The sequence below is a fragment of the Geotrypetes seraphini genome, chromosome 1 (assembly GCF_902459505.1).
Source record: "Geotrypetes seraphini chromosome 1, aGeoSer1.1, whole genome shotgun sequence".
Classification (NCBI taxonomy): Eukaryota; Metazoa; Chordata; class Amphibia; order Gymnophiona; family Dermophiidae; genus Geotrypetes; species Geotrypetes seraphini.
The window spans coordinates 216,594,476-216,611,661 of record NC_047084.1 but is presented as its reverse complement, the minus strand read 5'-3'; the positions used below and the strand labels follow the sequence as shown (position 1 = coordinate 216,611,661).

Here is a 17,186-nt window from a genome sequence, read left to right as displayed (position 1 = left end):
TCTACAGCGGCAGCCACTTGTGTAGTTTTGTAAAAGGGGATGGGGTAAATTTTTAAACACAAATGTAGCAAATTCCCAGACTTTCTCTGGTCGCCTTTTACTGTTATCTGCATTGAACCTCTCTATAAGGTAAATATGGAATAAAAGTGTAGCTTTGTTTTGGAGTCTTCTTTTTTATTTTCTTTCAGAATTCAACATAATATTCAAGCATATACATTGAATAAGAAATCAGAAAAAGACAAAAATTCAGGGAAACCCCTTGATACAGGAAATAAATATCATTCTTTAGTCCACAATATTGCTGGAGTCTAAGAAGCTCTAACTACAAAATAGATGAATCAGTGACAGCCAGATTACATGTGAACCAAAGGGAACTACCATCACAGCTGGACTTCCCTCCCAAGGCACTAAAAATTCTAACCATTGCTTAGGTTCAAGAAATAAATTGCCACCATTAAATTATACATGACATATAACAGGAAATTTTTAACAAGTAAGACAGCCCCATCGCCAAGATCCTTAGTTAGAATCCCCACCAAATTCTTATGGTGCCTTGGGGTCATCAAAGAAAGATCAGGAAAAAATACAAAGATTGGAATCCAGAAATTATTCATACATACAGTATTCTATATTAGAGTTTTCTAATAGAGAGATTCTAGACCATAAACTTTCAAGATCATAAAGGTCTCTAACTTTCAACTATATTTGGAAAAGGAACATACTAAAATATAAACTAGGCATTTCTCCAAAGGGTAAAGTATGTTTATACAGCTGTGGAAACTAAAACAAGTAGCTCTGAGAAATCAATGATAAAAGTTATTGAGCATCTTCAAATTCTTCCCCCTTCCTTCGCCCAAGGTTGCCTGTGAAGTCCTAATTAAGAGCATCCTAAAGGAAGTCCAAAATGATGATGATCCTGTGAGGTGTGTCAAGCCACGTACAATTCCATCTGCAGAAACTCCGGAGCAGCACTATGGTTTAGTTATTGATGGGAAGACTTTAGAATATGCATTGCACGAGAGCTTGCAAAGTAAATTCCTGGAACTGGCAGAGAGGTGTCGAGCTGTCATCTGCTGCAGAGCAACCCCGCTGCAGAAAAGTGAAGTGGTGAAACTGGTACGGAACACCTTGAAAGTGATGACTTTAGCAATAGGTAAGACAAGTACTCTAGCTCTTTTATTTATACATTGGGAAAGTTTAAATGAATGTGGAAAGGAGTTAGTCATGGTTATTATATGTACATTGTGGTGTCTATAAATTTATTCTCAACCCCCTTCATTGTGCTACTCTAAATCAGTGTTTTTCAACCTTTTTTGGGCAAAGGCACACTTGTTTCATGAAAAAAATCACGAGGCACACCACCATTAGAAAATGTTAAAAAATTTAACTCTGTGCCTATATTGACTATATATAAAGTAATTCTCTTGAATAGGAATCAAATAAACACAAAGAAAGTATTTTATAATTACTTTATTATGAAATATTAAGTAAACAGAATAGTGAAAAATTATAAAATACTTTATTCAGTGCGAAACCTGGGCCTGTTTGGCTGAACACAAAGCTGATATTCTGGCTGGAATCGAAGAAAGACACACACGTAGCTCTTTGCCAACAGCTCTCAGTCTCTCTCTGTATTTGGTTTTTATAGCATACAAAAATAGACAAATATACCCTCCATCCTTTTTATTAAACCACAATAGCAGTTTTTAGCGCAGGGAGCTGCGCTGAATGCCCAGCGCTGCTCTTGACGCTCATAGGCTCCCTGCGCTAAAAACCACTATTGCGGTTTAGTAAAAGGTGACCATATTGTAAAATATAGACAGCAGATATAAATTCAGAACTGTGCATAGTAAGTGAAGGGAAGTTTTCATCTCTGGGAATTTACCCAGTTAACTATTAAGTTATTTGGGCAAATTCCTTTGAAAACTGTGATAATACTGCCTCCACTTTGCTAAATTTAAAATAAAATCATTTTTCCTACCTTGTCTGGTGATTTCTGGTTGCACTTTCTTCTTCTGACTGTGCATCCAATCTTTCTTCCCTTCTATCAGCCTGTATGCTTTCTCTCCTCCACACCTCATTCTCTCCCCCAACTTTTTCTTCCTCTCTCCCTGACCTTTCTTTCTTTTTTTTCTGTTTCTCTTCTTTCCTTCTGTTTCCCTGCCTGCCCCCTTTCTTTCTTTCTCCCTGCCGTTCCCCAAGCCACTGCCACTGCCGCTGCCATCGGGGAACAGGACCCACCAATGGATAACAGGCCCCAAAGCCGACGCCGACGCATGCTCTCCCTGACGTCAATTCTGCAATCGGAGAGGAAGTTCCGCCCAGCCAGGCAGCGATTGGCTGGCCTGAACTTCCTCTCCGACTGCAGAATTGACGTCGGGGAGAAGAAGACTTATCGGCTCGATAGATTAGATCGCCAAGACAAAGTGAGTCCTGGGTGATCGACTCACTTTGCCTTGGCGAGCTACTGGCGCCCCTGCCTCGGGCCCCCTGTCAGCTCCGGGCCCCTGAATGCAGGACTGGTAGTACTGCCCTGATGGCGGCCCTGCAGCACACCAGGCAACATCTCGCGGCACACTAGAACAGCGGTTGAAAAACACTGCTCTAAATGACTTCTTTGTGTTCCATATTCTTATTTACCATGCATCATGCTAATAAAATATGTTCTAATAGTAAATAACCAAATGAAACGTTTTCCAGTTTACCAGTATACTTTTATTAATGTATACCAGTGGTTCCCAAACCTGTCCTGGGGGACCCCAGCCAGTCAGGTTTTCAAGATATCCCTAATGAATATGCATGAGAGAGATTTGCATATAATGGAAGTGACAGGTTTGCAAATCTCTCTCATGCATATTCATTAGGGATATCTTGAAAACCTGACTGGCTGGGGGTCCCCCAGGACAGGTTTGGGAACCACTGATGTATACAATAAGTACCAGTTGCCAGAAATCAAAGCAAATCATTCATAAGAACAAAGGAATGGCCATACTGGGACAGACTATCAAGCCCTGAATCCTCTTTCCAAAAGTGACCAGCCCAGATCCCAAGTGCTTAGCTAGAACACAAGCAGTAAAAGAGATTTTTATGCTGCTTATCCTAGGAATAAGTAGTTGATTTCCCCAAGCCATCTCAATAATTGGCCTGTGGACTTTTCTTTTAGGAAATTATCCAAACCTTTTTTGAACCCCGATAAGCTAACTGATTTTACCACATTCACTGGCAACAAATTCCAGAGTTTAATTACACGCTCTGTGAAAAAATATTTTCTCCAGTTTGTTTTAAATCTACTACTTAGTAGCTTCATTGCATGCCCCTTGGTCCTATTATTTTTGGAAAGAGTAAACAAGTGATTCACATCTAACCTTTCCATTCTACTCATTATTTTATAGACCTTTATCATATCACCCCTGAGCCATCTCTTCTCCAAGCTGAAGAGCCATAGCCGCATTAGGCTTTCCTCATAGGATAGTTGTTCATCCCTTTTATCATTTTTGTCATCCTTCTCTGTACCTTTTCTAATTCGGTTATATCTTTTTTGAGATATGGCAACCAGAATTGCACACTGTATTCAAGGTACAGCATGCATAGAGTAATACAAGGGCATTATAACATTTTCATCTTCGTTTTCCATTCCTTTCCTGATAATTCCTAACATTCTATTTGCTTTCTTAACCGCTGAGGATTTCAGTGTATTCTCAATGATGACACCTAGATCATTTTCCTGGGCAGTGACTCCTAATGTGGAACCCTGCTTCATGTAGCTATAGTTTAGGTTTCATTTTCCCATATGCATCACTTTGCACTGGCTCACATTAAACATCATCTGTCATTTTGATGCCCAGTCTCACAAGGTCCTCTTGAAATTTCTCACAGTCTTCTTGCAATTGAACAACTTTGTATCATCAGCAAATTTAATTATCTTGCTAGTTATTCCCATCTCTAGATAATAATAATAATAATAATAACAGCTTATATACCACAATACCGTGAAGTTCTATGCGGTTTACAAAGATTAAGCAAAGGTACAAATTGATTGACTTTAAGAGGGGAGGAAGAAAGAGGGTTAATAGGACAGGAAATCCATTTTTGAGGAGAGAGTGATCAATAGAACAAGTTAATCGCTATAGAGGGGAGAGAGAAGAGAGGATCAGTTGTCTAGATACTTTAGGAACAGGTGTTTTTTCAGACGTTTCCTAAATTCCTCATAAGTAGTGGGCGAAAGCAATTGTTCTAGGTCTTTACCCCATGATGCTGCTTGGTGCGAGAGAAGATGTTCATGGTGTTTTTTCAGTTTACAACCTCTCACTGGGGGGGGGAAAACGAAGTTGGAATGTGAGCTTCTCTTGTGTCTGTTGGCTGAGAAGACGAAAAGGTCAGTTATATATTTAGGGGCAAGTCCGTGTAGTGTAGATCATTGATAAATATGTTAAAAAAGCAGCGGTCCCAGCACAGACCCCTGGGGAACCCCACTATTTACCCTTTTTCCATCGAGAATATTGACCATTTAAACCTATTCTCTGTTTTCTGTCTTTCAACCAGTTCTTAATCCATAATAGGACATTACCTTCTATCCCATGACTTTCTAATTTCCTCAGAAGTCTTTCTTGAGGTTCTTTGTCTTATGCCTTTTGAAAATCCAAATCAGCCGGCTCACCTTTACCACATGTTCATTCACCCCCTTCAAAGAAATGCAGTAGATTGGTAAGACAAGATCTCCCTTGACAAAATCCATGTTTACTTTCTCTCATTTATCCATGCTTATATATACGTTCTGTCATTTTGTTCTTTAGAAATAGTCTCTCTTCCATTTTGCCCAACACTGATGTCAGACTCACCAGTCTATAATTTCCCAGATCATCTCTGGAACCCTTTAAAAAAAAAAATATAAGCATCACTTTGGCTAGCCTCCAGTCTTCCGGTACTATGCTGGATTTTAAAGAAAAATTACAAATTACCAGCAATAGCTCGGCGAGTTCATTTTTCAATTCTATTAGCACTCTGAGATATGTGCCATCCAGTCCAGGTGAAATTGTATCATATCAAAAATACACAGAAAAAATTTTAAGCCTTAGAACTGAGTTTGAAACAAGATTTGCAGATTTTAAATCTTTGGAAGACAAGTTTTCTATGTTTTCTTCGATTTTCTCAATAAATATAGGATCAGTACCTAATCATATGCAAATGGAAGTACAGTAATTGAGATCCAGTGTGATTCAGATTTTGAAGACGAAATACAGTGAAGTGAATTTGACAAATATTTGCCAGCCAGGTTTGAAAATACTTGAAAATTCGCATATGAAATTCTTTCCATGTTTGGAAGTACTTATTGATGCAAGCAATTATTTACACTTATGAAAGGAAATAAATCTCCTATCAGATCCAGAATTACTGATGCATATGGAACCTTGGAAGAGATAGGAAAATACCCTGTGTCAGTATAAGCAATTGCAAGCTCTTCGCTTTTTCTATTTAATGTATTCAAGTTGAGTTCTGGAGCAAAGAAAAGCAGAAAATTCTAATTAGAACTGACTGGACCTTATGTTTTGAACTAGTAGGATGTTCACAAATCCTCTTTGGTCTCCCTCCATTCTGAGATGGAGATTATACTACTTCTTTATCACACCCTGTTCCCTTTCAAACATACAATGTGATCATCTATATTCTTCTTCCACTCTTTGTTGGTCAACAGTCTCTTTTCTCCTGCTACGAAACCAAGTGGTCTTTGGCATTAGGATGATGATTCTCGATAATCATTTAAAATGAAAACCAAAACAAACAGATAATACTTTTTTCACTCTTTTATAAGGTGATGGTGCCAATGATGTGAGCATGATCCAAGTTGCAGATACTGGAGTGGGGATCTCAGGCCAAGAAGGCATGCAGGTACAATACACAAAATATCTGTCCCATAAATGAAAAAAAGTCCCCTACCGCCAATGACAGCCCTCCCCAACAACCCCTGATGAACGTGGCATTGGGAAATCCCCCCCCCCATGAAAGAAAATTGGCAAGAGTGATGCTCACTCTCTCCTGCCAATGGAGGTGCCACCCAACCATCCCTTCCCCCCTTCCTCCCGGGGAAAAAAAAGATAGGAGGGATGGCCACTCCCTCCTCCCACCAGATGCTCTCCCTCGAAGTCCACTCCCCGAAACCCCTCTCCCCACACACACACACACCTTGGTAGACATTGGGAGCTGGAGGAAAGCACAGTCCCTCCAGCTCTGAGACCCGCCTGTGAAAAATGATGGGTCTTCCCCTCCCCAGTGCGCCATGTGATACACTTGGATAAGCTTAAGGCCCTGATTGTCTCAGACACCTAAGTCCCGCCAATCAAGGCCTTAGGCTCTCTCTATCCTATGTGATGCACAGGGAGGGGCCTAAGGTCCTGGTTTGCTCAGATGCCAGACCTCATGATTAGCATTTAATCAAAATTTTAATGCAAATCATTTGCATGCAAACTTGGTAGCGCAATGATCGCTCTAATGCAATCGGCCAGAGAATTGGCCAACAGCGATCCAGATGGTATTAGCTATGTTTAGTGATTCCAGGAATAAATATTTCTGGGAGAAAGACAATGTTATAAAGCTCTTGCAGCCTGTAACTTTATATAACAAATGAAATATTATAGATAGTAAAATAATGCAATAAATGAGTTTATAATCCAAACATTATAATAACAGAATGCTAAAGATATATGCCTATAATTTTCAGTGTTCATGTCCAATATAAATTACAATTATTACATCAAATAACTAACATTTTAAGTTACAAGAAACATGTGTTGCTGTGTTATAATTTCAGGCTGTGATGGCAAGTGATTTTGCAGTGTCTCGTTTCAAGCATCTTCTCAAGTTGCTACTTGTTCATGGTCACTGGTGTTATACAAGACTCGCCAGTATGATTCTTTATTTTTTCTACAAAAATTTGGTAAGTAGATATTCGGAAAAGGTTATTGGTTTTTATGGGAAAAGAGGTAGATGAGGCATTTCTAATTGTCATAGAGTCCACAAATTTGAAGCAATTATAGGAAGTTCATTGAGATCAGTGTAACAGTGTCTTGATTATAATGTCTTTTTATTGGACCAGACTAGAATAAAGATAGTGGGGGTGGAACTGAACACATCGACCAGGGACAAATATAACTTTGATATAGATATTTTTAATGTAAAAATTAAAGAAGTTTCTGTTAAAATATACAAATCAGACCCGTTGCAGCAAAAAAACCTGGTGAACCTCCAAATTGCTGATAGCATAGCGTGAATTTCCTTACATACACTCTTATAGAACGGTTGACATTTCTTGTTTGTTTACGTCATATGTGATTATATCTTCAAGATCATCACCCACTAGATCACACATGTACCCCTGATGCAGGCTTTCTAGCCCAAACATGGACTGTGTTGGGTCTGATTTGTATATTTTAATAATAATAATAACTTTATTTTACTATACTGCCATAATCTTGCGACTTCTAGGCGGTTCACAATGAAGAGAGCTGTACAATCAACGAATTACAGGGTACAAATAGTGAAGGTATCACTGAGCAGTCAGTGATTGTAGAGTACACAATAGCTAAAAATATCTATATGAAAGTTATATTTATCCTTGGTTGATGTGTATGTTTCCATCCCTACTATCTTTGTTCTAGATCAGGGCTGCCTAAGTCCAGTCCTCGAGATCTACTGGCAGGCCAGGTTTTCAGGATATCCACAATGAACATGTATGAGAGAAATTTGCATACCAAGAAGGCAGTGCAGGCAAATTTCTCCCATGCATATTCATTGTGGATATCCTGAAAACCTGGCCTGCCAGTAGATCTCGAGGACTGGACTTGGGCAGCCCTGTTCTAGATTGTGTCTCGTGAGGTTTTGTTTCCTTGGGGTTTGTTTGTTTGTTTACTATTAAGCTTCCAAGACTACAGTTCTTTCAGGTATGAGCAAAGAACCAATATGGTCTCACATTCATGTACAGTACTTTTCAGTTTTCCAATATTTGGCCAGTAAAAGGTCTCACAACCATAGAGGAGTTTCAGCGCAGTAATTTCAGCATGTCACATAAGAACATAACAATAGCCTTACTGGATCAGACCAATGGACCATCTAGGCCAGTATCCCATCTTCACAGAGGCCAATCCAAATCACAAGTACCTGGCAAAAACCCAAATAGCAGCAGCATTACATGCCATCGATCCAGGGCAAGAGGTGGCTTCCCCCATGTCTGTCTCAACAGCAGACTATGGACTTTTCCTCCAGGAACTTGTCAAAACTTTTTTGAAAACAGCTACATTAACCGCTCTTACCACATCCTCTGCTTAACTATTCTCTGAGTGAAAAAATATTTCCTCCTATTGGTTTTAAAAATATTGCTCTGTAACTTCGAGTGTCCTCTAGTCTTTGTAAATCTTGAAGAAGTAATCTACTTGTACCCATTCTACACCACTCAGGATTTTGTATTCTTCAATCATATCTCCCTGCAGCCGTCTCTTTTCCATGCTGAAGAACCCTAAACTCTTTAGTCTTTCTTCATACAAGAAAAGACTTGGTCCCTCTTCTTTGAACCTTTTCTAGTGCCACTATATCTTTTTTGAGATTTACTAATTGTATTAGTGATACTGAATATTTATTTTAAATTACTGCCTTAACACTTCATTATTTGTTTATTTTTGATAAAGATATTAAAGGTACTGCTTTATTTAAATAAATAATACAGTATGAACTAAGAGAACCCACTGAAACTCAGCATTACACGCTCCCTTTTCTGTGGCTGACCAACTTAGGCTGCCTTTAATCTGCTGAATCTGCAAGAGGGTTTGGGTTTTATTATGAAACGTGAATTTTCTACTTCTGAGTGCAGGACTTTGCTATTTAATCATTTGATTTGTTTTGTGTAGGCACTTTTGGGCAATCCACAAGTAACAGAATGACAAAGTAACTTAATACAGTGGTACCTTGGATTACGAGCATAATCCGTTCCAGGAGCATGCTCGTAATCCAAAATGCTCGTTTATCAAAGCGAGTTTCCCCATAGGAAATAATGGAAACTCGCTTTGATAGGTTCCCCCCTCCACCCCCCCCCCCCCCGAGGCCAGCAGCGCTGCTCCCCACCCCATGAGAATCGGCATTGCTCCCCCCGAAGGCCCCCCGTGTGAACCGGCACCCTCCCCCCCCCCCGCGATCCGGCATCCCCCCGCAGCCATCGGGCATGCCCCCACTGCCATCAGGCACCCCCTGCCGCGACCTGAGGTCCCCCCAATCCACCCAAACCCTCTTCTTACTTTGATGTAGCCTCCGCACTGGCACCAGCATGTCCTGTGCTGTGCCGGTGCCCGAAAATCTGCCTCCGGTGCTGGGCCTTGAGCATGTGCGCATGCTCAAGGCCTGAGAGTTCACGTTGGACGTTTGACATGAACTCTCAGGCCTTGAGCACGCGCACATGCTCAAGGCCTAGCACCGGAGGCAGATCTTCGGGCACAGCACAGCACAGGACATGCTGGTGCCGGTGCGGAGGCTACATCAAAGTAAGAAGAGGGTTCGGATGGGTTGAGGGGACCTCAGGTCGCGGCGGGGGGGGGGTGCTGGATTGCGGGGGGGGAAGGTGCAGGTTCGCAGGGGGGGGCGCTCGCAAATCGAGGCGCGCTTGGTTTACGAGGCACCAAGTTTGCAAATGTTTTGCTCGTCTTGCAAAACACTCGCAAACCGGTGCACTCGTAAACCGAGGTACCTGCAATATTTTATCACATTGACACATGACTTTTGTACTTTGCAGTTGGGCCTGCTTGTGGTGCTTTAGTAAACTTAAGTCTTTCCTTTTTTATTTGATGTACCTCTTTGGGGAAGATTCTCAAAACATAATGTGCCTTTAACGCAGTTGCTAAACCTGCTCCAGCCGGTTTGCGGGGCAGTATTTTACCGGCCGATTATCAGAACGGCTCACTGTGTTTTTTTCTGAGCTTCCTAGCTGTCTCTGACTCTGTCATCGCCAGATAATTCCTTAACCTCGTTGTAGTACATTTGTGGACAAATGTTTCCAGCAGGGTCTGAGCAGTTATCGCCTTACTTTCCAATCAGTGCCCGAGCGCTGATTGGCTCAGGCACTGACAAGAAAGTAAGGTTTGATCTATTTGCATGCACTGCTTTCATTGTATGCTAATAGATCTCATGCATATTCATTGGGGAAATCCTGAAAACACGACTGGATTGCGGCCCTCGAGGAGAGACTTTGACACCCCTGCTTTAAACAATCATTTTGTTCTAAAGATTCTTATGTGATTCAGGATATTGTAGGCTTTCTGACTAACCCCTTTCTTCTACGAGCTGACTAAAATTATCTGTGTTGTTCAGTGGAAATCTTACTGTTAACATTAAGAAATTTACAAATTAACATCAATTTGAGAGCAAACATACCTTGAAACCCCTCTTGTAAATTACATTTCTCATTCCATTATGTTTTTGCCTTTAAATTCTTAGGCCTTCGTTAATCTCTTGTTCTGGTACCAGTTCTTCTGCGGTTTTTCGGGAACATCAATGACAGAGTCTTGGATGTTGATCTTATTTAATCTTCTCTTCACTTCTGCACCACCCATCATTTATGGCATTCTTGACCAGGATGTGTCTGCAGAGATCCTCGTACAACTGCCAGAACTCTACAAGGCTGGTCAAAAGTCAGAAGTAAGAACTTCATAGGTCCTAACTGTATTACAGTGTCATAATGAGTGTCCACTTGGCTAGCTGTTTTATGAGAGTTAAATGAGAAGTAATGCCTCCATCTCCATAATTCATCAACAGATGGCAGTACTGGCATACCAAGGGCTAAATTCTAAATATGACACTGAAAAAATCAGCATCGAAAAAAGTGCTAATCTATAAGCCGTGCTTAGTTAGGCGCAGTTTATAGAATAACATGTACATTGGAGACCTGCAACACAATTTAAGCATGGCCATTTACAAGAAACGTGGTGTAAATGTTTGTGCCTAAATTTAGGAACATTTGCCCATATTCTACAATTATGTGCGTAACTGAAAGTAGTGCCCCTGATTGACCCATGACCTGTCCATTTCTGTGCCCCCTTTTTTGACTCCTGCATAAAATTTAGGCACGGATTCTGCATCTAAATTATGCATGTAATATGTAATTGATTTTAATTAGCAGAAATAATTGCTTGTGAAGTCAATTATTGATGCTAATTAGCTTTAGATTGCACATGCAATTAGGGTACGTGACCAAAATTGTACGAGCAATTTTTAGCCCACTTATAGAATTTGGGGGTATATGTGTTCACTTTTTCTTTGAAGTCTCTTCTTCATGTCAGTTGGCAAGAAGTGTCTGTGTGAAGAGACTGGCTATTTGCTATTGATTGTGAAATGGAAGCATACATTGAGCACTCGGTTCAATTTAAGCTATGTGCCATAATAGAATTTGGTTGTTGAAGATGTCTCTTTAATTGAAATTCACCATCATATGCAGGTTGTTTTGACGATGACTGTTGATGTGAATACTTTGTGTTGCAAGCCCCAAAAATGTAGATTGTGGACCTGGAAGAGCTGATTTATGTAACCAAAAACAACTTGGACGACCCATGACTTGACGAGTGTCACACAAGAAAGTTTGATAAACTCATAAAGGAATAGCAAAGGATCACTCAAAGGGAAATTTCTGAAGTCTTTGCCATGCGACACTGAATTACAATTGGAGTCCTTCAACAATCGAATTCTATCCAGCGTGTTGCTTAAGTCGCACTGAAGAGTGCTCACTGTATGCTTCCATTTCATAGCCTCTTCACACAGATACTTCTCTCCAACTGAAGAGATTTCATACAACAAGTGAACATGTGTAGCATATCAGTGCTGCCATCTATTGATGACTTATGGAGGTGGAGGTATTCCTACATTATTTAGCAAACTCTTTATACTGAACTTTCTGCAAAACAGAACAAGTACAAAAGGTACACGCCCAAGAAGAATATACTGTGGTGATGGTTGTGTTTTAACACTGGAGTTCCTGAACTAACTAGCATGAAACTTGGCACTGGTAATCTTAAATCAGCACACTATACTCTTAAATCATACCAAAGCACATGCTCTTACGCCTCATTGTTTTTACCACTGACAAGAGGTCTAAGAAGGGCAGACACAATCTACCCATAAGGTATTTTGTTATACTTCAAAGATGCCTAAAACTTGTAATCTGTGGGAACCACACCACTCCTGTACTGCACTTTCTTCATTGATAATCAATTAATATGATTTATCAAATTCTATGTATTCATTTTATTGTATTTTATTTTGTTTATTTTAGCATTTACATTCCACCTAAAACACTAAGGGGCTCATAATCGAAAGACAAAAATGTCCAAAAACCGGCCTAAGTCGGCACTAGGACGATCATCAGTTAAAAACGTCCAAGTGCCGATAATAAAACCGGGTTTTGGACGTATTTCTAAAAGACCTAGGCCTTCATAGTGCCGCTGAATAACCATAGCTAAACGGGGCGTATCAGGAGGCGTGTCGAGGGCGGGATTTGGGCGGGACGTAGGCAGGCTTAGACTTAGTCGTACTGCTTGTATAACCGAAAGTAATACAGCACAGGATCAACGGAACTTGGACGTTATGACTTAGACCATTTAAAACATGGTCTAAGTCACAAAAGCCCACCTAAAGTGACCAGATAAGGACTGCAAACACATAATACAGACCCCACACACTACCCCAGTGATCACCGACCTCTCCCCCCACCCCCATAAAAATATTAATCACAACTTGAAAATTGTGCCTCCAGAACATCATCACCTGGGCAACCTGGCATAGGAAAGCCTAGTTGTGCTGCACAGAGGCATCTTAAATCATCTTGGGGGTGGGTTAGGGACCCATGGAGAGGAGGACCCATGCCCATAAGCCCCTGTAATCACTGCATTGATATTGAAACATGTGCACTCCCCTATACCCCACCAAACCCTTTTTTACTGGCATATAAATGGCTCCTGCAGCCATAATGGCTATTGGGGTGGTAGATAAGTGGGTCTAGGGGATTCTGGAGGTGGTTTGGGGGGCTCACCATGACCTATAAGGGAGCTGTAGTGAGGAGAAGACATGGCACCCTTTTTGTGAAATTCACAGCAGTGCCCTGTAAGATACCCCACTATTTAGGTGCCATGTCTGGGTGTTCAGTCCATCACTTTGCAGACCCCTCCCACGTCCAACAGGACTTGTTCTAGGCGTTTATGATTTGGATGAAAAGTTGGACGAAAATGTGGCATGAAAATGGACGATTTAGTGACTTGGACGATCAGATCGGCAGGACATATACTTAGACGATTTTAAAAACGCAAAAAAATTTTGGACGTATTTTTTGAAAATGTGTCCTAAGCTGTTTTTTTTACTTTGGACGACTTGCGACTTAGATGAAAACGGACTTGGACGTTCTTTTCGATTATGCCCCGGTTAATTCTATACAGGTTGCTTAAAGTGTGTGCATTAAGTGTGAATTCTGTAATGCTAATTGTTATAGAAAACTCAAAGCAAGATCCTACAGAATATGTAACTGTTAAATCGGTGACACTGAATATTTTAAAGTTCTGTTTCACATACACTGGCAATTAACGAGCTTAGATCTGTTTATGAGGGTGTTGATCTTTGTGACCCTAGAATAAATTTTATCAAATTAAGTACACTACTTGATATAGTGTCTTAATGAAGATATGTAAGATTTATATTGATGGTATAACGTGAAATTGGAAGTCATAGCCTTCTGGGATGGTTACAAGCATGCTTCAAATTTGCTCTTCTGCAATTTTAACCAGGCTTTACTGTTCCCTTAAAATGTTTTTTCTATTATGTAGACTAGAGAACGACACAGGGACAAATTTTTCCCCATCCTCGCAGGAACTCATTTTCATGTCCCTGTCCCGTTCCTGCAAGCTCTGTCCTCATCTGTAAAGCCTCAAACACTTTAAAATCATAAGTGTTACAGGTTTGTGTGGTTAAGGCAGAGCTTACAGGAATGGGACAAAGCCAGAGACGGAGACAACACTTGCGGGTGTCGGGGAAATTGAGTTCCTGCAGGGACAGGGACAAATTTGTCCCCGTGTCATTCTCTAATGTAGACTAGGGAGGTTGAGAGTGACTTTTCAGTTTGGAGAAGCTCAGCTGATGGGGTATGTTAGAGATCTACAAAATCCTGAGTGGAGTGGAATGAGTAAATGCAAATTGGGGTACACACCTGTTACCAGAGGATGTGGTGATAAAAAGCAGTTAACATAACTGGATTTATAAAAAAGGTTTGGACATATTCCTCAAGGTAAAATGTATAAATCATTGTTAATGTACACCTGGGAAATGTTATCCCTAATCCATGGGGATAAATAACAGGCATCTTGCTACTTTTTGGAATACTGTCAGACACTTCTGACAGAATGGCCACTGTTGGAAACGGGATGCTGAGCTGTATAGACTGTTGTTCTAACCGAACATTGCAATTTTTATGTCTTAGATCATTTATTGTTTCATTGCCCATTTATTATGAATTTCTGGTAATCAATTTGGGACCAAATTAATAATTTATGAGATAACCCAGTGGCATTATCCTATGATACTGTGCTATTTGGTATGGCAATGAGAGCAAAAAGTCAGATTTCTGTGAACAACAATAAATTATTACTTATAATGACTGGTGTTGCCATTCAGCAAATTACATATAATTGGAAGGATTGGAGGAGATTAAATTATAACTTTTGGTGGAACTCTTTATGCCATATCTATAAAATGGAAAGATTTATCGCAATACAGCGGGGATATTTCAGGAAATTTCAGGAAGTGTGGAAACCATTAACAAAATATTGTACAGATTAGTTGAAATTGTTTCCCTTAAATTTATCAGTTTAATTGTGTAGGGGGGGGATATTTTATTAGTACATATTCTATATGATAATGGAATATATGGTAGGGAGGGGTGGGAAAAGGGGAGGGATAAGAATTTATGTAATGTACCAATGGTAGCCTATAAGTTAATGTGATTGAATATATATAACACTTATTGTAATTTTGAAAATGAATAAAGAATTTTTTTTTTTTTTTTAATTTGATGTATTTTACAGAAATAAGTAGTGTATTTTTTTATTTGAAGGTGTACCTACCGTCAACCTTCTGGATCACCTTGATGGATGCTTTTTACCAAAGTCTAGTATGCTTCTTTGTTCCTTACTTTGTAAGTATAATATTTTTATTTGCATGCATTGGCTGTCTCATTATGTTTCTATATGTTAGGGCAGTGTTTCTCAACTCGGTCCTAGAATATCCCCTCGCCGGTCAGGTTTTCAAGGTATCCACAGTGAATATGCATGAAAGAAATTTGCATATAATGGAGGCAGTGTATGCAAAACAAGTTTATGCATATTCTTTGTAGATATGTTGTAGCATGTGTTGGGGTATGTTATACAGTGATTAGATTATTGAAAAGGGAGTCCAGAGGATTCCTGGGATTTGACCCTGTTACTGTGTAATCCTGAGCAACTTCCTTTTAATTTTATGAAAAAGGCAGGTCGCAGAGCTGTTCAAGTGGGAAAGCTGACCACAGTTGTCAAACAGTTTGACTTCCAAAATACCACGTATATGCTGGAGATCCATCCCGCTGCTATTCCACAGCTGTCCTCAGTCTCTCTTCATCTGTCAGAGGATAGATATCAAATAGCTTCCACTAGTAACCCTGCTGTGTTTTGGATGTAGCCCAGCTGGTCAGGCTGTTAGCTTACTTTATTAAGAAGATAAAGTCGTCCACTGGAAAATCTGATTCATGGAACATGGTGCCTAAAGTCATGTGAAGGAGCCCTCACCCCTTTAGCTCCTCTTGGGTAGGCCCAAGGCCCTAGGCAAAACTTTCTTACATAAACCAATAATGGCTTCAATTTCTGAAGTTTTTGGGGGGATGAAATCATTGGAAAACTGTTACACTTTTACTTACTGTCCTGCCAAATATGTACACAGCCCTTATAAAGAGGCTCAGATAGGGGTGCGGAGTGGGAATATTTTATGATTTCTTTTTCTTATAAATAATTGTTGGGTATAAGGGAGGGAGGATATTTGATGAGAGTTAGAATTTGATGATATATTAAGTGATGTTAAAGTATACCTACACTAAAATTGCTAGGAGTCACAATTGACAGAGGCTGCACCATGCAACCCCAAATTAACAAAATAATAAAGGCATCGTTCATGACCATGAGAAATCTAAGAAAAATCCGAACATTCTTCGAAAAGAAGCAATTTCTACTATTGGTACAATCTCTTATCCTTGGGATGATAGACTACTGCAACATACTATACCTACCTTGTCCTGCGACCATGATGAAGCAATTGCAGACAATACAGAATACAGCCCTGAGACTTGTCTATTTCCTAAAAAAATATGACCATATCACAGAGGCATACCTTGACTCACACTTGCTTCCAATAGAAGTGAGAGTGCACTTCAAATTCTACTGCTTACTTTGCAAGGCTCTCAACGGAGAAAGCCCAACCCACTGGAATAACCGACTAAATCAATCCTCCTCAACCAGACACAGAAGATTCCACTCACTATTCACTCACCCATCATCCAAAGATGTCAAACGAAAAAAACTTTATGATAACCTAATAGCCTCCAAAACAGCTAAACTGGACAGACAAATCACCACTCTGTTAACTTCGACTACAGACTACAAAGCCTTCAGGAGAGATATTAAAACCATACTCTTCAAAAAACACATAAAACCTATCGAGCACAACCAATCCCAACCCAATATCCAACACTCTATTTACCCTTAGATCTCTCTAATACTCTTTTATCTACCAAACGTTAACTAAAACCCATAATTTCACCCTATTCTTATCTCCTAAAGACCTCCACTTCCCTTTGATAACTCTTTACCCAACATATATTACCTTAAAAATTCTATGTCATCGCTTATTCTATTCCTTCAAATTTTGAATGTAATTTTTGTTTTAGTTTGGATGTAATCCGCCTTGAACCGCAAGGTAATGGCGGAATAGAAATCACTAATGTAATGTAATGTAATGTTACACTTATTGTTTTAAAAATGAATAAAGATTTAAAAAAAAAGAAAAACAGTCTAAATTGCTTACTGTAATGGAGACAAGTACGAAGTGTAAAAAATTGTGCATACTCAGAGGTGCAACTTAGTTGTTAGTCTGGA

General features: G+C 39.8%; 1 protein-coding gene across 2 annotated transcripts in view; it reads left to right on the top strand.

Moving 5' to 3' along the window:
- ATP10D (ATPase phospholipid transporting 10D (putative)) overlaps positions 1 to 17,186 on the top strand; it is a 213,060-nt gene that overhangs the window by 178,084 nt on the left and 17,790 nt on the right. For both annotated transcript variants that reach the window (XM_033946099.1, XM_033946089.1), the window contains exons 17-21: positions 859 to 1,153; positions 5,810 to 5,886; positions 6,806 to 6,931; positions 10,471 to 10,671; positions 15,122 to 15,202. In XM_033946099.1, coding sequence (XP_033801990.1) covers positions 859 to 1,153; positions 5,810 to 5,886; positions 6,806 to 6,931; positions 10,471 to 10,671; positions 15,122 to 15,202 — 780 coding nt within the window. The remainder of the gene's footprint in view (positions 1 to 858; positions 1,154 to 5,809; positions 5,887 to 6,805; positions 6,932 to 10,470; positions 10,672 to 15,121; positions 15,203 to 17,186) is intronic.